Below are 27,029 nucleotides of genomic sequence, written 5' to 3' on the forward strand. Positions count from 1 at the left end.
TATATATATATATATTCATTTAGGAATTTTTATTTGTTAAAAGCTGAATCATTTTCATTGCCACCATTAATACTAACAAAGTGCATTCTCAAACTTTTAAAATTTTGCCAATCTAATAGTTGAAAAATGTTATGTCTGTGTAATTTTATTTTGCATCTTTTTATTTTGGTTGAAATGTGTTTACATATGTTTGTTGCTAAATCATTTTTTCACAAACTGAGGCTTTTACCATATTTCTTAACTTAAATAAATCTTTATACGTCACAGATAATAAACATTTCCATGCTATAAATGAGAGCATTTTCTGTGTTTGTTATTGCTATAACGTAATGTTAAAGATAGTAATTTCCCACTCTCAGGTTGGACAGTAAGTAACCACATTTTCCTCACTTTTTAAATTTAGAACTCTGATACATTTGGGGTTTTTATATGTTGAACATGCAGTCAGTTTATCTTCCCAATAATCATTCAGTTATGTCATGCTGTTTATTTTTAAAAATTCATGTACTCTGTGATTTTTTAACAGGGTGATCCCTAGGAAAAGGGGAAGTTTCAAGTTCCCTGCCCCATCCAGAAGAAGGGTGGAGCTGAGCAGAGAAAAAGGAGAGATGAGAAGGAATCAGAGGAGAAGAAGAGAAGGAAGCTGGATGGAGAACAAGAAGGAGACCTGAGGAAGCCACATGGAGCAGCAAGCATGTGATGAAGAAACCGTGCTTGTTTCCTGACACTGGACTGGTTAAGGCAGATGTGGGTGAGAGACCTGTAGGGGAGGTGATTATGGCAGTGTTTATATTGATTTTGATTTTGCTCTTTTCCTCCCAGATTTGTCTGGCCATATCTGACCCTTTTCCATTGGGTGCTTTAGTCTTGTGGCGGGCTTTCAGGCCTTGCTTTGGGCCAATCCCTTTTGGGTTGACTTTTGCCCACGAGGGGATGGATAACTTCAGATGTTTCATTTAGAAGTTATATTCTTTGTGTTCCATATTGTATATTCACTGTATTAAAGTCCCTTTTCATTAAAGTTTTATATGTTTTGTTTTGATGTGGTGGATGGCAGAACCCACTTAGAGCAGGCAACCCAAAAGGGATTGGCCCAAAGCAAGGCCTGAAAACCCGCCACAAGACTAAAGCACCTTCTGGCCGGGACCCATAGAAAAGGGTCAGAAATGGCCAGACAAGTCTGGGAGGAAAAGAGCAAAATCAAAATAAATATAAACACTAACATAGTGAACCTCCCCACGGGTCTTTCACCCACATCTGTTTCAACCAGTCCAAGGCCAGGAAACAAGCACGGTTTCTTCATCACATGCTTGCTGCTCCATCCTCAGGTCTCCTTGTTCTCCATCCAGCCTCCTTCCTTCTTCTCCTCTAATTCCTTCTCTTCTCTCCTTTTCTCTGCTCAGCTCCACCCTCCTTCTGGGTGGGGCAGGGAACATTTCCCTAGGGACCACCCTGTTAGATTTTAAGATGTCATTTTTATAATATCTTAAATTTTCATCTTTATAGTATCTTAAATTTTCTTGCTTAGCTAGGCCTCTTTCTGAAGTTCACAGTCTCCTCCACTAGTGTGTTTTTTGTGTGAAAACTCTTTTAATTTTGAAATTTTCCTACTAAATTTTATCTGATGTAGTCAGCCTCCCTCCCCCTTAGAGCTCTTGTTTAATCAGTATTTGTCTGGATGTTTTAGGTTGTTTAACTTTTCATATTAATTTTAACGTTTACTTTCCTAGCTCTCCATTAAAAGTCTATTTATATTTAGATAGGGGTCTATTTAAATTCCAAAACAGTTGGTTAGGGCAACACAATACTGATAAAGATCTTGGCCTTTTTATTGATAGAATAATCATACAGACTCAGTTGTATGAGGAAGGAGGGAAAAAGGAAAAGGGGAAGCAGTAATTAGAAAATGTGCAGTTATCTTTAGTATCAAGGATTGTGAGTCTGCCCTCCAGGCACTTCTCATCTGCTTGATGACTCAGTATTGTAACTGAGACCCAGCCCTCATTCCCCAGCCAGGGTTTCAATCTTAGCAACAAGGCATTCCACTGACCAGCTTCAGTCCTCAGCCCCCAAGGTGTTCAAGGTCATACATCTTGATACTAGTTGTTAGTAAGTTTATGCAACCCTCATTAGCACCGCCTCCCCATTCGTGGTCATACATCTAGATGCATACCATTCCCACAGTGATCAAGCTTCCTGTTCTTGATTGATTTGAAAGGCACCATGTAAGGTTTGGCTCCTATGATTGATTGACGTTTTCTGAAGGACCGTTCTGACCTATATAAGATGCAAAACTGCAGGTAACAAATGACCCAAATAGACAGTTAGAATTAGCAGACCCACAATAAATTAGCATGGAAATTTTGACCTGAAAGGTTTCCGACCTGGGCTGCTTCATCCATTCCTAGGCAAACTGGTAGTGCCCCCACTCCTGGAAGGTCACCATATTGATACCAAACTTAGTGTGGACACCCAAATGGCATAGTGCACTACTGTCCAGATCTCCTGTGTCCAAGTGGTCCTCCAGCTTTGGCCTCCTGACTAAGCTGGTAGTACAGGTATGTGATGACAAGGATGTGGAGAAAAAAGAAAGCTCTTAAACTGCTGGTGAGAATGCAAACTTGCCCAACCACATGCATGGAGTTTCCGCAAATTACTAAAAATGGAACGACCATATGACCCAACAATTCCACTCATAAGAATCTATCCAAAGAACACAAAAATATTAATTCCAAGGGAAACCTGCACTCCTTTGTTTATTGCAGCACTGTTTACAATAGCTAACATATGTAAACAACCTAAATGCCCAAAGACAGATGACTGAATCAAGAAGGTGGAATACTATTCAGCAATAAAAAAGATAAACTCAGGTCTTTTGTGGCAACATGGATGGAGCTGGAAGGGATTATACTCAGTGAAGTAAATCAAAAGGAAAAAGAAAAAATATGGGATAGTTTCACTTATAGAATGAATATAGGGGAAACTAATTAGGGGTAAGGAAAAAAGACAAAACTAGCAGGCAACTATAAATTCAACAGGGGAGGAGGTCGGAAATGGTTTAAAATAGACAAGAAGAGCACAAAATATTATGGTGATGGTTCACGAAATTTTATGGGGACTACACCTGATGGGAAATAAAATGTTATACAAAAATGAATAATGATGCAATAAAAATGCACACACACACACACCAAAATAAGTAAACAAATGAATGTATAGATTAATTTACAAAGAAACAACTAAATTTTAATGCCTTCTCCTATCTGTATGCTAATTTAGATTATGACCATTCTGTCTTCTAGTCTTATAGACGATTTGATTATATAGTCACCCTCATATTTTCCTTGTCACCATTTATAATTCATCTCATAAAAATATAATATATAGTCTTGATATATTGATACTTCTCTCAATGTAGAATAAACTTCCTAGTCTCCAGTAACAACTTTTATCATTAAGTTTGCCTTATATTAGTGTAGTCTATGCGTTCTTTTATTTCTTAATTGCATGGTACATCTTTTTTCTTTTACATTTAATATAAAGAGAATATCTTGTAGATGACAAATACATAGTGTTATTTTAGTCATTCTTCCAACTACTGCCTTCTTTATTGAAATGTTTTATCCATTTATAGCTAGTGTGATTATTGATAAGGTAAGGTCTATGCTTATTAATTTGTCACTATCTCCTATGACTTACATCAATTTTGTTTTGCCTTGTTGTATTATTTCCTCATTCTACTTTAAATTGATATTTTTATGGTAATATTTAATTGTTCTGTTGCTTCTCTTGCACATTTTTAAGTTATATTCCTAGGAATTTCCCTAGGCATTACAGTTTATATTATAATATATATAATAATTATGATAGTTGACAACTTTATTCAGTTCTCTGCTAAACTAGTTAGCATAATAAAGAATAAATATATCAAGCGAGTGGTTACTGGAAAAACAATAAACAAATGAATGAATGCAATTTTTAAGGCATAGTTTAGAAATATATTCACACTATAATAAATTTAGCTTCAAAATATAACACCAGAAAATTAAATGAGGAGTTTTCCTTACAAATGTTCTGAAATTTAAGTACATATTGATAGCAAAAATATTAATCTTGACCCTCACTTCATACTCTGTATAAAATTTAATACAAAATATAAAACTAAAATTATAAATTATAGGATAATATTTTCATAACCTTGGCATGGGCAAGTGTTTTTTAAATAGAAAATCAAACAATAAAATTTGAAAGTTAAATTGAACATCATCAAAATTTAAAAGTGCTCATTGAATGATAGTTAAGAAAATGAAAAATTTAGGCCACCAACTCAGAACGAATATTGGCAAGATATATGTGACCAAAAAAATGTGCTAAGAATATATAAAAAACTCATGATTAAATAATAATAAGACAATTCAGTCAAAAGTGGGCAAAATCTTATATACTTTATAATTTAAGTTTTTTAAGTTTTTATATTTTTTAAGTTTTTATATTATTTATATTTAAGTTTTTATATTATTTATAAAAACTTTTTTTAAGTTTTTATATTATTTATGCATACAGAACTGGGGTACAGACCAGAGGTGCAGGGGCAGTGAGATGATTCACCATAGTCAGAGTGGGGAGCAGAACAGGCAGATGGATGAAGTACATTGCTGAGCAGAGCATAGGGCCAGACAGGAGAGGTCTGCTGCACCATACGGGTCACCTCTGGCTGGGGCTTGAACTTCTGTGGCTAGCTTCACAATGCTGTGCTCCAACCTGTATCAATATATTTATGCAAAGTTCTGGAACAAGCAAAGCCATAGTGATATATTGCCAAATAGTGACATCCTACTCTGGAGAACATTGACTAGAAAGGGGAATGAGAAAAATGTTTGGAGTATTTAAATGCTCTATACTTTGACTGAGATGGTTACTACATAGATAAATAGTTTGGTAAAATTTCATATAATTTTTAATTGAACTTTTGGTATGTTATGTTACTGTAAATTATACCTCAATAAGATAAATTTATTTTAAACATAAAAAGAGCACTCACAATCTATGGGGCCAATGAATCTAAGAAAGGGGAGAAAAAAAGGTGACTATACAATCATATTAAATTAGGGAATTAAAACATTTGAGGCATATAAAAAGTATACATTCTCATTGTGTTTTAAAAGATTGAGTAATTACTAAAAGGAAAAGGTTTATAACAATTTCTGGAATTACACAAAATTTAGAAATAAACAATATGGAAGCAATCATTCAAATGCCAGGGGGTATAAATGTGTTTTTTTTTTCAAGATTGATTTATTTATGCATATAAGAACTGGGGTACAGGCCAGAGGTGTGATGGGGGGGGAAGGGGAGGGTTGAGAGGTTTCACCATAGACAAGAGTGAGAAGCAGAACAGGTAGATTGAATGAAATCCACTGCTGAGAGGATCAGCGGGCAGGTCAAGAGAGGTCAGCCTCACCATGTGGGTCAGCTCCCTGGCTGGGAATCAAACTCATGTTGAAGTGTCTGTGAACAGCTTCATAGCGCTGAGCTTTAACCCTTTGCACCACCAGGGAAGTCCCAAGGATTTATAGCATTATATGTTTCTTACATTATTTGTGGTATAGTACAGCATAAAATTGATGATTGTATTTCTTTAATTTTCAATGTTTATACAATATAGAGTTTTACCCTTTCTTTTATGCTTCATAAATATAATTTGTGTTTTGCAAAGAACCAACTTTTATTTTATCAGTTTTCTCTAATATTTGTCTGTTTTCTCTTTCATTGATTTTGGTTCTTTACTGCCTGGCTACTATACATAATGCCATTTCCTCAAGTTTCTTACTGTGAAAAGTGAGATCACTGGTTTTAACTTCTTGTTCTTCCTAATGTAGACATTTCTCTCTTAACAAAGCTTTTTCTGTACCAATGTATTTCATATGTTGCATTTTCAACATACAACATACAAGTTGTTTTACAACTTTCCCTTATGTTTCTTTTTTTTTTTTTTTGGCCCATTAGTTATTTAAATATTTGTAATTTTATTTTGAATTATCTAGGGAATCTCTAGAATTAATTTCAAAATTAATTATGTTGTCAGAGAACATACTATATAAGATTTCAATCTTTTGAAATTATTAATGTATATTTTATGTTCCAGCCTAAGATTTATATTGGATAACATTTCAATTCATGTTGAAAAGGACATGTATCAGAAACATTTGGTATAATGTTGTGTAAATGTTCGTGCTAACTAGTAGCACTGCTCACATTTATTTTAATCTGCTAGTAGTTTTCTAAGGGAGGAATGTTAAAATTGGTAATTATGACTGAGGGATTATTAATTAATTGTTTTAGTTCGATTAAATTTTATTTCATGAATTTTGAAGCTGTGTTCTTTGCTGAAAACATGTTTGGGGTTGTTATGTTTTACTGTGTAATTTATCCTTTTATTTTTTTAATGCTTCCCTTATTTCTGATAATATTTCTTGTCTTGATGTATACTATATCTGAAATTAAAATCACCATGCCAAATTTCTTATCACTATTGCATGAGCAACATATCATTTGCCTTCATTACTATCTATCTATGTGTGTGTTAATATTTAAAGTCCATCTCTTTTAGACCGTGATAACCTCACTTTTTAAATTACTATAAAAAAGCACTACCTTCTAAACTGGAACATTTGTTCCAATTACATCTTAAGAAAATATTGATATAACTGAGTTTGAGCCTTATATCACATTCTTTGTTTCATTTGATTTTTATTCTTCTATTCTTTCTTTGTATTTACCAGATATTTTAGCATGTTCTTTCAGTTACTTTATTGAAATTTTAGCTATACATCTTTTAATTATTTTCATTTAATCTAGGGATTGCCACCCTTTGTTACCTCATAGGCATCCATAAATTGAATACTATACCTTTCTGTAACCCGAGACTTGAGAATTGCTAGAAACTTCAAACAGTAAGTTTATATATCAAGTCTATTTGCTATTGTTGTCTATATTGTTGCTATTTCTGTATATATTATAGAAACAACTTTTAAATTATTTTATTTTAAAACATTTATACATTTTAAATAATTAGAAAAGAACAAAAATGTGATCTTTTAAATTTACTTACATATTTACCATTTCAACTGCTTCTCTTTCTGACAATATATCTAAAGTTCTGTCTTTTGTCATTTTCATTAACCTTTAATATTTAGTCTTTAAACCTGCTTTGGTGAAGTTCCTTTGACAATGAATTCTCCAAGTTTTAGTTTATCTTAAAAGGTCTTAATTTTACTACCCCCTTTTTTGTTGTTTTGTTTTTTGCATGAGATATATTCAGTGAATATATTTTTTGAAGGATATGTCAGTGAACTTATACTTCTGGTTTGAAATTGAGTCACTTTTGTTTTTTTTTAAGATTTATTTATTTATGCACACAAGGGCTGGGGAGGAGGCCAGAGATGTGGGGGTAAGAGTATCCCCCAGAGACAGAGTGGGGAGCAGACCAGGGAGATTGACTGAAATACACTGCTGAGGGGAGCACAAGGCAAGACAGGAGAGGTCTGCCAGGCCATGTGGGTCAGCACACTGGGTGGGGATTGAACTTAGGCTGCAGTGGTTGTGATAGCTTCATAGTGTTGTGTGTTAACCCCTTGTGCCACCAGGGAGGGCCCTGCTTTTACTTCTTATAAAAACATTCATTATCTTCTTTCCACCATGGTAGCTGAAATTATGTGTTTTCATTTTACATTTTTCTATTACTCTCTCTTAGAATTATGTCAATTTCTCTGCCTTTTATATTTATTATTTCTATTGTTTATAAATGGGACAATTGCAATATTCTTCTATTTTACTTCGATATTATATCTTTTTACAAAGAACACATCCACTTTTATCTTTTGACTGTTTAATAAGATTAAGTCCTTGAGGGGGTACAGTATCACACAGATTCTGTGTCCTATCGCCTTAGCAGAAATATTTCAGAATTTGGCATGAACCTTACAGCTGTTTCTGGGGCCATGCACTTCCTTTTCCAAGATTACTCTAGTTTCATTTGGTTTGCCACCAGGAGTCTCTGTATTGTAGTTTCTTTGTGCATATCAGCATATCTCTTGCCTAGATAGAACTGCATTTCATATTTCACATAAACACCTTCAATTTAAAAGATAGCCATCTGTGGCCAACAAGCATATGAAAAAAAATGTTCAACATCACTTGTAATAAGGGAGATGCAAATTAAAACCACAATGAAATACCACCTCACACCAGTGAGAATGGCACATCTTCAAACAACTAGCAACAACAAATGTTGGCGAGGATGTGGAGAAAAAGGAACTCTCCTGCACTGCTGGTGGGAATGCAAACTGGTACAACCACTATGGAAAACTGGAGATTTCTCAAACTGCTAAAAATGGAGCTCCCATATGACCCAGCAATCCCACTCTTAGGTATCTACCCAAAAGACACAAAAACACTGATTCAAAAAGACACCTGTACCCCCATGTTTATTGCTGCATTATTTACAATAGGAAAGACATGGAATCAACCCAAATGCCTAAAAGTAAATGACTGAATTTAAAAGATGTGGTACATATGCACTATGGAGTATTACTCTGCAATCAAAAAAGATAAACCGAGGACTTTTGCAGCAACATGGATGAAGCTGGAAGGGATCATGCTTAGTGAAATAAGCCAGAAAGAAAAAGAAAAATACTAGATGGTTTCACTCATAGCAGGAGCATAAAGGACCGGGGGAAAAAAATAATAATGAACAACTATATACCAGAGACATTTTGCAGGGGTGGAGTGGGGAATGGGATCAAAAATGGGGATGGGGAAGTGCACTGGACTATGGTGATGGCACACGGGTGATTTGGTAGTGGGAAACCCATGGGGATTGCAAGTGAAATGGAAAAATGCACAAAATGATGTAAAATAAACTATTATACTAAAAAATAAAGTAAAAATAAATAGCCATCTGCTACCTCTGATTGCAGAGCCTCCTCTTTGTAACTAGCAAAAATCACCTTGAACACTACCCCCAGTCTTCCAGTCATAGTTTAGAAGTTTTTGTTCCCACTAGGTCTCCACAGATTCCAAAATTACAGAAAAAGAGGCTTACATTTTGAATTTATTCTACTAAAGGCTTGTTGAACTGCTTAAGTCTACAGATTAATACTTTTTACCAAATTTGGGAAATTCTTACCATTATTCCTTCATTTTACTACCCCATTATTTCTCTTCTCTTCAGGTCCTAATTATTTGTGTTAAAATGCTTTTTATCATTCTAAAAGAAAGTTACTGAAGCTCTACAAATTTTTCACTCTTTTTGTTCTAATGAGTAATTTTTATGAACATCTTCTAGGTCATGGCTCCTTTCTTTTCTCATCTTCAGAGAGAAAATTATAATAAACTTGTCCAATTTTATTTATTCAGATATTTTATCCTTTGGTTCAAAAATTGCATAACATATTTTTTATATAATTTCCATGTCTTGGTGAGAGCGAGAATCACTCATTAGGGCCACATTTGACTTTGAGTCCCTTAATGTCTTTATAACAGTTGCTGCAAATTCCTTATTTGATCATTGCAACATTAGGTGGTTTTGATGTAAAGACGGTGTTAGTAGCACCTGATTTTATTATGTTGCTCCAATGTCTCCCTTTAGGCCTCCTGATATTTACTTTTTACTTTGCATATTTGGTGTGCCTATGTAACATTTTCTATCCCTTTCCTTTAAGTCTGTTTATAACTTAAGCAAACCTCTTGCTGAGACCATGTAGTTGGGTTTTCTTTTTAATCCATCCAATCACTTGTGGCTTTTCATTGGTGAGTTTTGTTTATTTGCTTTTAAGATAATTATTTCATATTTTTTTAACTGACTCTGCTTGTCTGTTATCACTATTTAATTGTTTTTGTGAAGCTTTTCTTTTTCTATTGAATAGATTATTTCTTTTTTGAAAAAAAACTCTTTGTCCTCTTATTTATTTTTGCATAGAAGAACTAGTTTGTATGCTAGAGGTGGGGGTGGTGAGAGGCGTCACCAGAGACAGAGTGGGGAGCAGAACAGGTAGATGTAAATACATTGATGAGGGGAGCAATAGTCAGACAGGGGTGGCCTGCTGCCCCATGTGGGTCACCTCTCTAGTTAGGGTTTGAACATAGCCTCGGTGGTGATAGTGCTGATCTCTAACCCCTAGGCCACTAAGGAGGCCCTGGATAGATTATGTTTATTTTTCTCTCTGAATCATTTCTAAGTTTCCATTATTAAACTTATTGATTGATTCCTCCATTAGATGATTTCTGTTGCCATAGCTTTCTTTGGAATTCTTGGTCTCATTTATTGAATTCTTCACATCTCAAAACTGTTAGTTTATTATATACAGCTGTGGTCTCTCCCTTCTGTATAAGCTTATTCCTGAACTTGTTGAATTGCTTTTCTGAGTTTTCCTGTATATGGTTGAGTTTCTTTATGACAGCTATATTGAATTATCTGCCTTTTAGATCATAATCTGTGATTTTCGGTTTGGTTTCTGGAGACTTGTCATTCTCCACTTAAAATGACATATTGCCTTGAAGTATCATCTTGCCATAGTACAGTCCTCTGTGTGCATTTAGCTTATCTATAAACTTTTTATTAATTTTTTGTTTGTTTACTCAAAATCTGGATGAGTACCTTGAGTACTAGTTGTTTTTCTTTTTTTCTTCTAGCAGGTGGTATTTGGGATTTATTTTTTGGTTATTTTTGTCTACTATAAGCACAACAGGAAAGCCTAGCTATGATGATGAGCAAGTTTGAACAGTTTTCAAGTACCTGCTGGTGATCAGTATGTCTTTGGAGAAGTATTTTATTTGTTCTTCTCCCTACTTTTTGATTGGGCTCTTGGTATCATTTTGTTGTTCATGTTGGGTTCTACAGTTTTTGTCATAAATGGATAATGAATCTGATCAAATTCTTCCATTAATATGGTGAATTATAGTGATTGATTTGTGTATGGTGAACCATCTTTGCATCCCAAGAATAAATCCCACTTGGCCATGATGTGTGATCATTTTAATGCATTATTGAATTCATGTTGCAAATGTTTTGTTGAGTATTTTTAATTTTTGTTTATCATAGATATTCATCTCTAGTTTTCCTTTCTTGTGATGTCCTTTTCTGATTTGGGTATCAGATTAATATTGGTCTTGTAAAATATGATAGGGACATTACCTCTTCCTCAATTTTTTGGGAAGAACTTGAGACAGATAAATGTTTATTCATCTCTGAAAGAACTCTTTAGTGAAACTATCTGATCCTGTACTTTTTATTGGGGGGAGGGGAGGGCGGGAACATTCAATCACTGTTTCAATTTTTCAATTTCCTTGCTTATAATTGTCCAATTAATTGTTTCTATTTCTTCTTGAGTCAATCTAGAAAGGTTGTATTCTTCTACAAATTTGACTCTATTTTTTCCAGATTTTTCAGTTTGCTGACATAAAGATGATGATAGTCGTCTCTTATGATCATCTGCATTTCTGATATATCTGTTGTGACTTCTATTTTTTTCTAATTCTGTTTAATAGAGTTATCTCCCATTTTTCCTTCATGAGCTTAACTATAATTTGTCTAATTTATTGTTTTGTTTTTTTTTTAGAGGATCTTGCTGGTCATTTTGATCTTACCAGAAGGTATTTGAAAAATTCTTTTGACCAGGTTTACATATGCACTTACAACAATGCAACAACCTCTGCGTGGCTAAGTAATTGTATAAAATTATAAAATTTGCAGGCAAGAGAAAATAATCTCCCTTCCATTCTGGATTCCTGATGGGAGACACTCCTGTAATAAAACATTAAGGGGGGGAAGGGTGGGAAGCAATCAAGGAAAACAGATTAACAGTGAAGTGGCCTAAACCATCCTTTTAAATACCATTTTCAGCTAAAAACAAAGGAGTGGAGGGACAGGGGAAAGGCGACTCACTAAGGAGAGGTTACCAGGAAGGGAACAAAAAAGTTTCAATTATTATGCAGATTTAAGTTGCTTCCTTCTCAGCTGGTAAGTATTCTTGAGATTTGATCAACTTCCACTTTCTGATACAGTGAGGAAGACACCTCTGTGACTGAATATTTTGTTTCACATATATGTAACACATGAGAGTAATTTATACTTAGCTTTCTATGTTTTTTTATGTCAGCAGTGTTTTGGAAATAATCATCCTAAAATAATCTATGCCAAACAGATATTTGAAGGTAACACATTTTGCACTCTTACCAATGCATCACACTTTCAAAGATGCTAAATTCTGCAAGAAATATCTATGTAAGAATCATTGGCACATGCTGTTATCATTTAATAGCTTAAAGAGAGTTTATCTGTGTTGCTTGAATTCAAGGCTTTAGAAAATAATGTGAATATCTTTATACATTCTCTGAATTTACTTGTTTCTTTGAACTAAAACAATCATGCCAAATTATTTTATGGCTTTTTTTTTAATGGAGCTAAGATATTTAAATTAAAGTGTAATGCAGATATTTAATGCATGTAAAGTTAACGCATGTAAATTATCTAATGCAGATAAAGTATTAAGGTCAGCAAACTCTTTATGCATGATACCTGTAGCAGTGTTTGTAGTCATAGTATTCACTGTTGTAGTAATACTAATGCATTACATTTTCAAAGAAAACTTTAATTATAACTTTATTATTGAATTCAGTGTTTCTAAAATGCTAAGTGAGACTCTTTGTTTATTGTAGGTATTTTTCTCCATAAGTTTAAGTAAACTTAGTAAATGTTAGTTTCTAGAGTTGTTTGAGAACTAGACATGATACTGCATGCAAAACTGCTTATTGGTTGAAGTATTGTTTGATGTTTTTAGAAGAACGTGAATTATAATAGTCTTATTGTTTCTAAATTTCTGAAGTTGATATAGATTTACTGAAGTTAATTTCAGAAAGATTAAAAAAAGATTAGTATTTCCAGTTAATGTCTTATTTCTTTGTCTTTTCTGAATTACTAACATATGACATCTTTTTAAACATTTTTATTCATAACTGGAAACACAAATATAATGAAAGAATAAAAAATAGTGGGGTGAAGAAAAAGTATAAGCTAAGATATGAAAACATGTAAGCGTTATAAAAGACTAGACTTAGCATGTTACAAATAGGAAGCACTAAGTAAAAGGTTATTATTATTGCATTTGTTATTAGTACCTGGTATTTCCAATGGTAGTTTACTTTCATTCAAGGATTTTGAAGTTATTAGATCGCTTATTACACTTAATAAACTCACTTAAGTTTTCTGAAATTAACTTCATGAAATAATACTTTGGTGTTCAAAATTTTTATAAGATTGAATAATGCATTTAAAGTATTTTGTTGCTCTCATTGCTGTTGGTTTCTTTTTACTGATTAGGGATTTTTAAATACAGAGAAAGACCACACATTTTCTGAACTTAACTCGAGGGTTTCCATATCTTTGTTTACTAACAATGAACAGCACTTCTCAAACTCTTTGGTGTCAGGACACCTTTCTAGTCTTCAAAGTATGTGAAAAACTCCAAAGGAATTTGTTCATATGGGTTATATCTCTTTGTGCTTATTGTATTCAAAATTTAAAAATAAATGTTAAAAGTATTTTAATCATTTCATTGTAAATAATAATGAAACCATTTCATACTAACATAAATAACAGTTATGAAAATTACATTTTTAAAACATCAGAGAGAAGATAGGCACTGTTTGATAGTTTCAAAATCTCTATAATGTTTAGTTGAATTTTCATATATGTATCTATGTTCAACTAGTTGTAACATTCTATTTTGGTAGATTTTATGAAGAAAGGCAATTTTAAAGACAAATAATTAGAAAAAGGAAACAGTAAACTAAAAGCCTCAGAGGTCCCCAAGATCACTGAGTCACACTTTGAGAATTGCTGATATAGTTTTAATTATTTTAAGTATTAAATAACTTGATCTGTGCAATATATATCATTATTAATGCAGTTTCCATTGTTGCCATTATTTATAATTTCCTGAGATTGATGAAAACATTTTAATTTCTTCTGGTTTTGTTGATAGCATTCATGGTTTCTAAAAAAAAAAAAATGTAAATGAATGATGGTAAAAGATATTGTAAAGTGGTTAAGCTACTTCACCAAGTATTTGTATTATAGCGTTCTTGACCCAACTGAGGTCGTGTATTTCACATGTATAATGCCAGTAACATGTATGGTTCAGTGTCTGATACCTAACCTAGAGTCAATAGTAGTCAGCCTCAGAAGCACTCTTATCCAATGTACATATTATACAAATAGATGCCAGGGATAAAATGCTTCACATTTCAATACCAGCTTCAGCTCATCTGAATCACTCTGCTACTTTCTTGTCCTGTAACACGGCCTTCCAAAATAGTTTGAAATAAATTCCAAATATAATACTGTATGCATAAATATTTCAGTATGTATACCCATAAATATAAAAACCTTTTTGTACATAACCACAATATCAACATCACTCTTCAAAATTAATGAACAATAATTTAGGATCATCAAGAGGCCAGTCATTGCTTATATTTTCAGCTGTTTCATGAATATTTTTTTGAAGTTTATTTGTTGGAATCAAGATCCCAAGCAGGCCAACATACTATAAATATTCAGTTGTACTTTTAAGTCTCTTATTTCTCTAAGTTCTTCCTCTAAATTTTTCTTTTGTATTTATTTTGGGAAATCTTTCTCTCATTCTTAATCCCACATTGTCTTCTTTAACTCCAGCAAACACCCTACAGCTTAACCCTTCACTAAAATATTTCCTTAAGGATAAGTCTGTACCAACTTCTCTTATGCAAACTCAAGTTACAGTCCTGGAGAATCCCATATATTTATGACTTTTGAAATAAAGTTTCCAATGACCAAAGCTGGCAGCATTCACCTGCTTTTTTTTTTTTTTATAAAGTTTAAGAAAAGTAACCTGTCCTTTTTTATAACTCTTGAGAAATATAACCTATGTAGTCCGTGGCATTCAGTATTCCCAAATGCTTGTTGAAATTCCCCCAAACATATCATCAGGCGTGGTGTAAATTACCTTCTGATTCTTGACACTCCAGGTTCAAAGATCTCTTCATCAGGATTCCCACACTGAATACCTGAGAATACTTTATTTACAGTGTCCTCTAGTTTTCACAGCCTTTTTTGCTTTCTTGACTGGCATGTCTAGGTTCAGATTTGTAGGCATATACCAATGCCCTAAGGAGTCCTGGATCTCCTCTATCTGTGGCTGTCTTTCATACCACACTCTCTCTCTAGAAAAGGCCAGTCACTCAGAAACTCAATGCCTAAGAAAAAGCATGAAGATTACTTTCTGAATATTCTTTCTTCCTTGTATCCTCCCAGAAATTATATCTCAATCAACATTGTTAGCAAAGAAACTTTTCCTCTAGCAAGGAAGCACTATTAGTTTTTCCCTTTTAAGCATCCAGTCACACACTCCACACTTCACAATGACTGTTCAGACAAACCATAATGATTTAGTTTCCAATTGGTAGTTCCCTGAAGCAGCAGTATCTCTGAGAGGGCACTTCTTGCCTCTCTCCTGGTTCATCGTGAAGGTATCTACCCACCCAGAATTCCAAATAGTATTATTTGATAGCAACTTAAGGGTGAAGTTCCCCAGAATTCAACTTCGTGTGGACATAAAAAAGAATACATTGGCCCTCCCTGGTTGCGCAGTGGGTTAAAGCACTGCACTGAGAAGCTAAAGCCACTTCCGCATGATTTCGATGCCCACCCCAGAGGTGACCAAATAGCGTGGCAGACCTCTCCTGACCCGCCCGCTGCTCCCCTCAGTAGTGTACTTCATCAGTCTTCCTGTTCTGCTCCCCACTCTGTCTCTGGTGAAGCCTCTCACTACCCCTGAGCCTCTGGCCTGTACCCCCAGTTCTGTATGTACAAATAAATCTTTTTTTTTAAAAAAAAGAATACATTAACTTTCACATTATAATTTCATTTGCAAGTTATTTATTGATGCAGGACCTCTTCAAGGTGTCCCTTAGTGATTTCTGAAAATCTCCAGGTTTCTTAATTATGTTTCAGTGCTAGATCACCTTTGAGGCTCCTCTCTTTGTTTTCTACCTGGTGAGCTTTGTTTATTGATAATGGAAGAGCTTACCTAAAATATTCCCTCTCAGTATTCTTACAAAAGAAAAATGCTCAAAATTCCACCCAGAAATAGAAGACCTGTAGCTCCCCCAATTTTGTACCACTGTTTTTTGACCTTGAAACAATGTTATTATGCGCTGTCTCAGAAAACTCCTTCTTAAAGCCAGTCTTCTGTTCATTTTCTGCTAGGAGGTTATTTTTGACTAGTGGGCAGATGCCTGCCCTGTAACATCTTTGGAGACCATACTCTCCTGTCAATCTCCAGCAAGTCGGGAGCTCCCAGACCCTGTCACCAAAGGGTACACAAGAAATTTCCTCTTCTTGACAACTTTGTTTGGTGTCATTGAAAAATGTATGTTGTCAGCTAAACATTCATTTCAAATTCTGCCCTGCTGATTCTGACAGGCAATTATTACTCTTTCGGATGATGTTCACATCATTTTTATTGCATTGGAAAGACGATATGCTAAGAAAGGAACAATTGGGTTTCTTAATGTCATTGAGTACAGATGTGAATTGATTCATTTATTTGACAGATTTTCATTGAGCCAGCACAGTTCTAAAAACTTGAAATAAAACAAAAAGGACACAATTCACTGTTACATACAACAATGATAGTTTTTCTCAGTGATGGTAATTTCATGGCCTTCTGCAAAAATTTGGGGAGAAGGCATTCCCAACATGAAAATCTGATCTCCTCTGACGACTTTTATGTGACTATCAATTTATACCATGAATAGCTGTCAACAAATGCCAGCTCTAAGTTGTCTTCGGCAATTGAACGTATGTTGTTGCACACATTTGCTCCATCCTTCCATATGCTATGACAGTGTTCTACTTCTTTTTTTTCCTTCAGGTGTTTCCGTCCCTATCCCAGTGATTGGGCTGAGAGATGAAGACAAAGTGTTCGTCAACAACACCACCTGCGTGCTGAATGACCCCAATTTCGTCCTGATTGGGTCCTTCGTAGCTTTCTTCATACCGCTGACGATCATGGTGATTACCTACTGCCTGACGATTCATGTTCTTCGCAGACAAGCGCTCATGCTGCTGCGTGGCCACACCGAGGAACCGCCTGGTATAAGCCTGGATTTCCTGAAGTGCTGCAAGAGGGTTGGTGCCGACGAAGAGAATTCTGCAAACCCTAACCAAGAGGTGAACCCACGCCGCAAGAAGAAGAAAGAAAGGCGTCCCAGGGGCACCATGCAAGCCATCAACAACGAACGGAAAGCGTCGAAAGTCCTTGGCATTGTTTTCTTTGTGTTTCTGATCATGTGGTGCCCGTTTTTTATCACTAATATTCTGTCTGTTCTTTGTGGGAAGGCCTGTAATCAAAAGCTCATGGAAAAACTTCTGAATGTGTTTGTTTGGATTGGCTATGTTTGCTCGGGAATTAATCCTCTGGTGTACACTCTTTTCAACAAAATTTACCGAAGGGCTTTCTCCAACTATTTGCGCTGCAATTATAAGTCAGAAAAAAAGCCTCCTGTCAGACAAATCCCGAGGGTTGCTGCCACTGCTTTATCTGGGAGGGAGCTTAATGTTAACATTTACCGGCATACCAATGAACCCATGATTAAGAAAGCTAACGACAGCGAGCCGGGTATAGAGATGCAAGTTGAGAATTTGGAGCTACCAGTTAATCCCTCCAGTGTGGTTAGCGAAAGGATTAGCAGTGTGTAAGAAAGAGCAGCACAGCCTTTTCCTACAGTAAAGCTACAAATGTAGGAAAATGTTCTCTCATTTTTTCTGTCGGTCATAACTTCTGTAAATATTGCTCTCTGAAAAAAGTGTTTTTCTATATAGCTTTGCAACCCTGTACTTTACAATCATGCGTACAATAGTGAGATTTAGGGTTCTATATTTACTGTTTATAATAGACTGAGTATAACTTATTTTGATTTTTGATGCATAGACTTGATTTTTGTTTGTTTGTTTTTTTCTCTCTCACTCAGTCTCTCGCTCTCTTCTTCTGTCCTCTCTCTCACCTCACCCCTCTTTCTTCCTCCTCTCACCTCTCTCCCCCCTCCCTCTCCTTTCTCTCAACCTCTCTCTCTCTCCTCCCCCCCTTTCTCTAGTGCATAAGGAAATGTTGATGTTCATCCCAGGTGGCATTTGCAGGAGACCAGAATGATGCACATGACAGTGGTTATATTTCAGCCACAACAAAATTACCAAATTCAGTAGAATCTTTTTCCAGGTTAACAGTAAATATACACTTTAAATTCTTGCTCTGCTCATCTACACACATAAACACAGTAAGATAGGTTCTGCCTTCTGATACTGTATCACACCAATTAGTGAGTCAAAGGCAGAACTTAGCCTTGTTGTCACATATAGGGGCAAAATTTGACATTGTCAGAATGTTGTGTTGGTATTTTACTGCAATGTCTGTCCCCAAACATAGTGGTACTTTAACATAGCAGCTGGTTAACCAGGACTACAGAAGTGGAAGGATGATACGAGATATATACACCAATAGCTTTTCACTTCTTAAGGACAATGTTCAAATTCTGATTATAACGACAAGCAAACTGGAATTAGTGTTTTCATTCTGGTCCTTAGTAAATACCTAATTCCATAATCAAACTGGGAAAATGAGATCCCAGAGTTATTTCCCAATCCAGGATTCAACATCAATTGGGTTTTGATCTCAGGATCCTGGAAATTCGTGTGCTACACACAAAGTGAAATTAGCATTTTGAGCCTTATTAAAATATTTTCTTAATTATGGTACCTCTATCTATAGGACCTAATTTCGCAGTCCATTTTTGAGTAAAGCTTGCACTGGAAGCATAGATGGTCAAAAGTTTGGAAGTTTTACTTGATTAAGGACTACAGAATTAGGCCCTTAGAATGTTAAAAAGAAAAGTAATTTAAAAAAAGCTATTACTGAACTCTGGGAATAACAGAAATACAGAGTTTCCATTTGGATTTTAAACAAAATTTATCTCATTTTCAGATCCTTCCAAACTCTCTAGTGCAGGGAAAGGCTGCAGCTAATTTGTGAAAGTGGCAAGCTCTTCATTGTACTGCAAATACGTACCAGAAGTTAAATCTTTGTTAAAATATAGTGCTGTGTTACAATAAGTGTTGGCCATTGTTTCATTCGTGGGCCTGCTGCTCTCTAAGAATTCAGTGCCATTTAACAGTTTGTCAGCCAGTGAAAGGTTTGCAAGCATTGCTAAAGTCAGACCATTAAGTCTATGCTGTGTGCAGAGTATACAAATGTTTCCAGTAACTGTATTTCCATGTGTGTCCATTTCACACAACTGTGGATCAATTTCCGAAGAATTCATGATGCTATTTCTTATGCCTGACAGTTCCTTACACACCTTAGAGTGTGCCTCTCAGTATCGTGAAGTTGACGAAGGCAGAATCTGAATTTCTAAAACCCCTGGTCTGCGTCCTCAACACATAGCATAGATAAGTCCAACAGTCTGCCACAGAGGCAGTGGGAGAGCTGCTGTACTTGAGGAATCTCATACAGTCTCTACTTGATTTGCAACACTGCCAAATATCAGTCAATTGCTTGAGCATGCCCAAATATAACATGGAAGTCAAGTCTACCTGCCTGTTAGCTCTGTTGAACTGCATGTTAAAACAATTATATGAATTTGAATGAGCTGATCTAATTCTTACTGAAATGAAAATGTCTGAAGAAACACAGCATGCACTGAGCATGAGTTCTGCACATACAGATGGTGTCCTGCATGTATGCCACGTATGTCGCATGAATCATCGATTTGTGTTTACGTAAGGCAGAGTAGGTGACACGGTGGGACTGAAAAACAACCTTCCGCAGTCCTTGAAAAGACCATGCATTCAGATCTGAAGTATTGTGAGTATTAGAGAAAATTGGAAACATCTGATTTCTTTTCTTAACTATCAGGGCAAGCTCATAGCACATGTTTTACAAAGAAATAAAATATAAACCATGGATTTTCAAAAGCACTAGCAATAAGTTGAATGATAATAGCTTATAGCACATTTGTTAATGATTCTTATGTCATCAAGTAGTAATACTTAATAGTACCCAACACAGTAATTATCCTCAAATTGTGTGCTATCGTCAATTCTGTGCAGTTTGGTATGAAACAAATATACTCATTTGGATATAAATCTTACAGTTCAATGTTAACTCTACAAACTTTTATAAATGTTTTAAAAAAAAAAGTCCATGTGATAAATGTAAACGTGGTGAATTTACTGTCAAATGAATCATTTTGATGTACTATTATATGTATATCTGTTTAAGACATGTGCAACAGACTGCCTTATATTATTTCCTGTAAATCTTCTCCTTTGTCAAATGGTACTTTTTGTGAGTGGTTGCAAAGTATTGTCTTATTCCTGGTTCCTGTATGTTATCCATTCCAAGTTTTTGTGATACTTCCTATTAATTTATTAAATTTATTAAATGTTGGCTAATATGTCCTGTGTCTTTTTTCACGCTGCAACTTGTGAAGGGAAAATATGCTACATCACTTCATTTTCTTTGAAAATTAAATTGAATCCTATAAAAATAAGTTCACAACAATAAACACCACCAGAAAATATCAGGCTTTTGCCTAATTTCACATGTGCATGAAGACTATGCTGTGAGGAGAAAGACAACTAAGAGGTGTCAACAACAAGAACAAGCAATTAGCAAGATCACTGATTCTTCACAAGCAGAATAACGGCACTTCCAAATTAGATTACCTTCCTTACCTTCGTGGCTCACATGCTCTCCTTGATGGAGGAGATCATTGCCATCTTAACCCTGCCAGCTTCCATGAGCCACAAGGACAGACCATTTCTTTCTCACAGATAGCTTTACCCTCAATAGGTCAGTAACAGTCTACATTCAATAGCGATATACTGAGCATCAATATTTGTGGGAGTTTAAGGCTTTGTCTTTGCTGCCACAATGGGTCTTTACAATTCCCTGCTCTTCTGTTAGGCAGTGTATGGCAGGACCATTTGAATTTACTTCCCTCCAATTACTTCGCATACCTCTGCAGTCATAAAGCTCACAACTTTAAGCCACTCTGCTCTTTAATCTGGAAAGAGGAATGGCAAAATTCACTGATGCTTCTTTTCAACACGTACACCATCTTGATTTGGGGTGAGTCTAGGAGATACTGCCATGACCTCAGATCCCTGAGAAAAAAGCAGAAATACTTCATTCTTTAGGAACTATGACTTTTCTACTTTCTCTACCTTGTGATGGACAAACGCATTCTTATCCCTTAGCCATTGGCCACCTGAACACATTGATTATTTTGTGCAGTACGCACTTGAAAAACAGTGAATGCTGAAAAAGGCTTTCTTGGAATTCCTCATATCAACCTAGACAGAGATCCTCCCCACTCTTTCAAAACCGCCCCCCAAAAGAACTCAACTGTCGTAGATCTGTTCCAGGAAGTTTCAACAACAATGACAGTTTAACTCTTTTTACAGAAGAGGAGACTAGAATTGGCTACCACACCCAGAGAAACTCTGCGACAAACTATGATACCACATAGGTATTCTTGTAAGGTAGATAATATATATAATAAAAGAATTTATTAAAGACTTAATAAAATATGAAATGAGACATTAAGGCAGATATCTATGTAAGATAAGAAATATTCTAAGAAATAAAATTTTATACTGGGTTCCTTCTAAATCACTCAGTCCAAAAATCATTTACTACATCTGGGTGGGACCCAAAGATATATATTTCAAGAAATGTCCCTTAGGTTCCCAATAATCAAACCTGGGAAATATTTTTCTTGAGTATCTAAACATTTTATAAAAGGTACCCAGAATCTATGTGCTGGTTTAGATTCAAGATATGATCAGTGTCAAAAAAATTAAATTTGAAAATATACAGAAAATTTCTTAAAGCCATAGCAAAAGCGTTAAAATCAAGTGGCCCATAGGGAAACATGACTAAATCGAATGTGGGATCCTGGAACAGAAGATGATTAAGCAAAACTAAGGAAATCTGGCCCTCCCTGGTGGCACAATGGGTTAGCCACAGCCACTTCAGTGAGAGTTCGATCCCCAGCCTCGGAGGTGATCCACATGGCGTGGCAGACCTCTCCTGTCTTGCTTGCTGCTCCCTTCAGCAGTGTACTCCATCAGTTGGCCTGTTCTGCTCTCCACTCTGTCTCTGGTAAAGCCTTTCACCACCCCTGTACCTCTGGCATGTACCCCAGTGATGTATACCTAAAATAAATAAATCTTGAAAAAAAAAAAAAACCTGCATACAACATGGACTTTAATAGTAATTTGTCGATATTCGATAGTAGTTATAATAAATGCACCATGTTGATGTGAGAAGTTAATAATAGGGAAAATTGAGTATGGGGACATTAGGGGGTTGTATCTCACTTGTGATTTTTCTGTAAACCTAAACCTGCTGCAAAAGAAAAGCTTATTTAAAAAAGACATAGATATGTATCAGAATGTGCAGATTGCGAGGTGTCTAAACCTACATTATCCATTGAAAACTCCCCAAAACCTTTAAGACATATGGAACCATTTGGTATTCACTTGTTGAAAATGAGAAAAAGAAAGATTGAGAAATTGAAAGACCTGTCTTATAACATTGCTTGTAAACAGTTGAGTGAATATTCTTGTCTAACAGGGTTTCTCAAGCTGCCACCCAGTGTTCCTGTTTTGTTGTCTTAAGTATGACATATTCTTCATGTTAATGAACTAACACTAACACATCACAATTTATTCAGCTTTCCTTAATTTTTACCTAATGTCCTTTTCTGTTTCAGTATCCCACCAAGAATACCACATTATACTCAGTCATGATAGCTGCTATGTGCTCTATCACTCCAAAATTCATATGTGTGCACCTCACAACCCAATTCCTCCTATGTTACCACATTTGGAGATAGCACCTTTGAAGAGACATCTGTTAAAAATGAGGATTAGGCCCTCCCTGGTGGCGCAGCGGGTTAAAGCACAGCACTGAGAATCTAAAGCCGCTTCCTCATGAGTTCGATTCCCCGCCTGCCCCGGAGGTGACCACATGGTGTGGCAGACCTCTCCTGACCCGCCCGCTGCTCCCCTCAGCAGTGTACTTCATTGATCTGCCTGTTCTGTTCCCCACTTTGTCTCCGGTGAAGCCTCTCACCGCCCCTGAGCATCTGGCCTGTACCCCAGTTCTGTATGCACAAATAAATAAATCTTTAAAAAAAAAATGAGGATTAGTCTTTAAATAGAATAAGTTTAAAATGAGACATTTAGAGTGAGCCTTAATCCAGTCTGACTGGTGTCCTAACAAGAAGAGGAGAGTTGGATGCACAGATGTCACAGAAGGGAATTGCTAAAGATGGCAGTCTCCACAGAAAGGAGAGCTTCCATGTTCCCTCCCCACATAAAAGTGGAGCTGAGCAGAGAGAAGACTTGGGAAGCAACACAGAAGAGACACGACACGTGGGGCAGAGAAATGTGAGGAAATTATGCCTGCTTCTCAGCTATGAACATATTCCAGGGACACGGGGATAGGGGGTGCATGTGAGGAGACCCGTGAGACACTTAGAAGAGACATGAGGGGGTGACCTGGAGGGGGGCTGACAATGGCCACCATTACTTGGGCTTGTGTTTTGATTTTGTTCCCTTGGTCTCAGACTTGCCTGGCCCCTTCTGTCCCTTTCCTGTGAGTACCCACCAGAAGATGCCTTAGATTAAGGCAGGCTTTCACGCCTCAGTGGTTTCAGGCCAACCCTGTTTGGCTGGGCTTTTACCCAACAAAGGGTTGGGTAACTTTGGGTGCTTCACTGGGAAACTATTATCTCTTCTTTTCTCTCTGTACACACCAATGCTATTAATGTTCTTTTCTATTAATTTTTCACATTTAGAGTTTGCCGTGTCTTTATGTGGCACGTGGCACAAGTTTGCACCATTTAGCACCTACAAGTTTGGGTGACCCATGGTGACATCAATTTGCCTGCTAACACAGAAACATCAAATATGCACACACAAAGGGGAAAGAAAGATCATGTGAAGACGTGACATGACTGAGGCCACCTGCATGCTAAGGCGAGAAATTTGGCAGAAATCAAACCTCCTATACGTTTATCTCGGACTCAACCTCCAGAAATGTAAGAAATAAGTTTATGTAGTTGAAATTATCTGGTCTATGGCATATTACTTTTTAGCAATGGTAGCAAACTAAGAAAATGCCTTATTTTAAAAAATCACCCAGGGCTTTCCTAATGGGCCAGGGGTTAAGTCTCAGCTCTACTATCACTACAGCTTGAGTTCAATGCCCAGCCAGGAAGCTACCAAATATGGCAGAGTGCTCCTGTCTCAGCCTGCATACAGCCCAGCAGACCACTCCTGTCTCTCCCGGTGCTCCTCTCAGCAGTGTATTTCAGTAAAATCTGCCTGTTTTCCCAACTTTGTCTCATTGAATCCTCTCACCCACCCACCACACAATTCTGGCCTACAACCCAGTTCTTGTAAAGTAAAATAAAAAAATTAAATAAATTACCTACAGGCTTTTTTTTAATATTAAGATTTCAATGTCACGACCCATACTGTGTTGTGATAATAAATAAAAATCTCTATTTAGGCCCTCCCTGGTGGCGCAGCGGGTTAAAGCTCTACACTAAGAAGCTAAAGCCACTTCCGCATGAGTTCGATCCCCGCCTGCCCCGGAGGAGATCCACATGGCGTGGCAGACCTCTCCTGACCCGCCCGCTGCTCCCCTCAGCAGTGTACCTCATCGATCTGCCTGTTCTGCTCCCCACTCTGTCTCTGGTGAATCCTCTCACCCTCCACATCTCTGGCCTGTACCCCAGTTCTGTATGAATAAATAAATCTTTAAAAAAAAAATCTCTATTTAAAGCATGATGATCCTTGCTATCATCAAGTGAATTTGTGAAACAATTTACTAAGTCGTTTTAAATCTTCAGTGCTCCTAAATATCCTTAGGTTGATTTAGTTAAAATGAAGATCTTAGGGTACAACCCTTAAGTTTTCTGATTAAATAGACATGCGAAGGACACAAAACTACTTTAATAGTTATCTAAGGTAATTTTGGATCATAGATCGAGAACCCTCCCCTTATTTTTGTAGTCTTATGTATACTGAAGAGGTATATATTCTCTAAAGTCATGCAAGAAATGGTATTAATATAGCCACTCTAATTTTTTTCTTGATTACTATTTACATTTATTTTTTATCTCTATTTTGCAGTTATTCGATTACTATTTACATAGATTACCTTTCACTTTTCTGTTACTTTTGGCTTGTTTCTGTCCTCTGAAACTGAAGCATGTTTGGTTATACTGCTTTATTTTTTTATCTCTATTTTGTAGTTATTCTAAAATTATGAAAACTCTAATATGAAATGATTTGTGCATGCCTATGTTCATAGAAGCATTGTCCACAACTGTAAATACTGCAACACACCTAAATGCTCTTTAACAAATGGATAAAGAAGTTATGGGATCATGTGTTTTTTAACATACCAATGATAGTCATTTAATTGGACAGTTTAATCCACCTACACTTAACTACTAATGTGTGTGTTAATACCACATTGCCAGGCCATTTTTCTCTCTTTTCCACTATCTGCCTTTTATATGCTAAATATTTTCTAAAGAACAATTTGAATTCCATTCTCCTTTTTCAGTGTATTTTATTTATTTTCTTAGCAATTAAATTCAGATTAATAACATCCTGTTTGCAATAGTACAAATTGCTTCTCCTCTGTGATTCAATTTCCTTCTCCCTCCTTTGTTCTCTTATTGTCATACAAACTACACCTCTATAAATGGTATGCTGCAAAACAAGGTTTTGTAAGTATTGCTTTATGTAGCTGTCTTTTAAATAAGATAGGTGAAAAGTTACAAATAAAAAAATTATACTGCATTTTATATTAATGAGAAGGTTAACATTATTCTTCTAGTTCTTCATATAGATTTGTGTTACTGTCTAGTGCCTCGTTTCTGTATTAAAGGCACCTTTTTTCCTGTAGACAAAGTAGTCAAGGGATTAACTCATTTTTTTCTTTATGTGGAAGTGCTTTTCTTCATTTTTGAAGGACAATTATAAAGTCAGATTTATAATTCTTAGCAATTTCTTCTTTCAGCACTCTGATTATATCATGTGACTTCTTGCTAGCCTCCAAGCTTCAGAGCAGAAATCAGTTGTTAATCTTATTGAGGATCTCCTGTCTGTGATGAGTTATTTCTTCCTTCCCATTTTCTAGATTCAACTGTCTAGTTTTCAACAGTTCAGCAGTGATGTGTTTAGGTGAGAATCTCCAAGTTTATCCTCTTAAGGTACACTGAGCCTATAAAATGGAAAAAAGATGTGATGAAAACAATCATAATAAATCTAAAAATGATAATATTGACATAAAACAAAGGAAATATCAAAGCAGGGAATTCCAGAGATAAAGATGAACATTTGTGTAGTGATAAAGGAGTAAATTTACAATTAGACACAACACTAAATGTATATGCAACTGATAACTGAGTTTCAAAACACAAAAAGCAAATATAGAACTGAAAAGCAAAATATACTAATACTCTTGAATAATGCAATATTTTGCCTCTGTGATTGATACAATGAAGAGGGGGAAAAAATAAATAGGTATATAAATTTAAACAATACTATAACCAATTTGACTTAAGTGACACTTGTCGAACCTTCAGACAAGTACATTACTTTCATTATATACATTACTTTTAAGAGCATAAGGAAAATTTGCTAAAGTAAACCACAAGCTCAATCATAAAATGAGTCTTAATAAATTCTTTAAAGATTGAAGTATTACAGAGTATAAATTTAATATAAATTACAAAAGAATACCTGGGAAATAACTTCCCCAAATACTTGAAATTTAAACACTTTAATTCTAAGCTTTCCAAATTTATTTTTAAACAAATGTAATTAATACATTAGAAACATT

General features: G+C 35.6%; 1 protein-coding gene across 1 annotated transcript in view; it reads left to right on the top strand.

Moving 5' to 3' along the window:
* The window catches only part of HTR2C (5-hydroxytryptamine (serotonin) receptor 2C, G protein-coupled), a 75,912-nt gene extending 58,112 nt beyond the window's left edge, over window positions 1-17,800 (top strand). The window contains exon 4 of the mRNA XM_004685722.1: window positions 16,974-17,800. Coding sequence (XP_004685779.1) covers window positions 16,974-17,800 — 827 coding nt within the window. The remainder of the gene's footprint in view (window positions 1-16,973) is intronic.
* The last annotated feature ends 9,229 nt before the right edge of the window (window positions 17,801-27,029 follow it).

The sequence above is a fragment of the Condylura cristata genome, unplaced genomic scaffold, assembly GCF_000260355.1.
Source record: "Condylura cristata isolate star-nosed mole 26May11 unplaced genomic scaffold, ConCri1.0 scaffold00019, whole genome shotgun sequence".
NCBI lineage: Eukaryota > Metazoa > Chordata > Mammalia > Eulipotyphla > Talpidae > Condylura > Condylura cristata.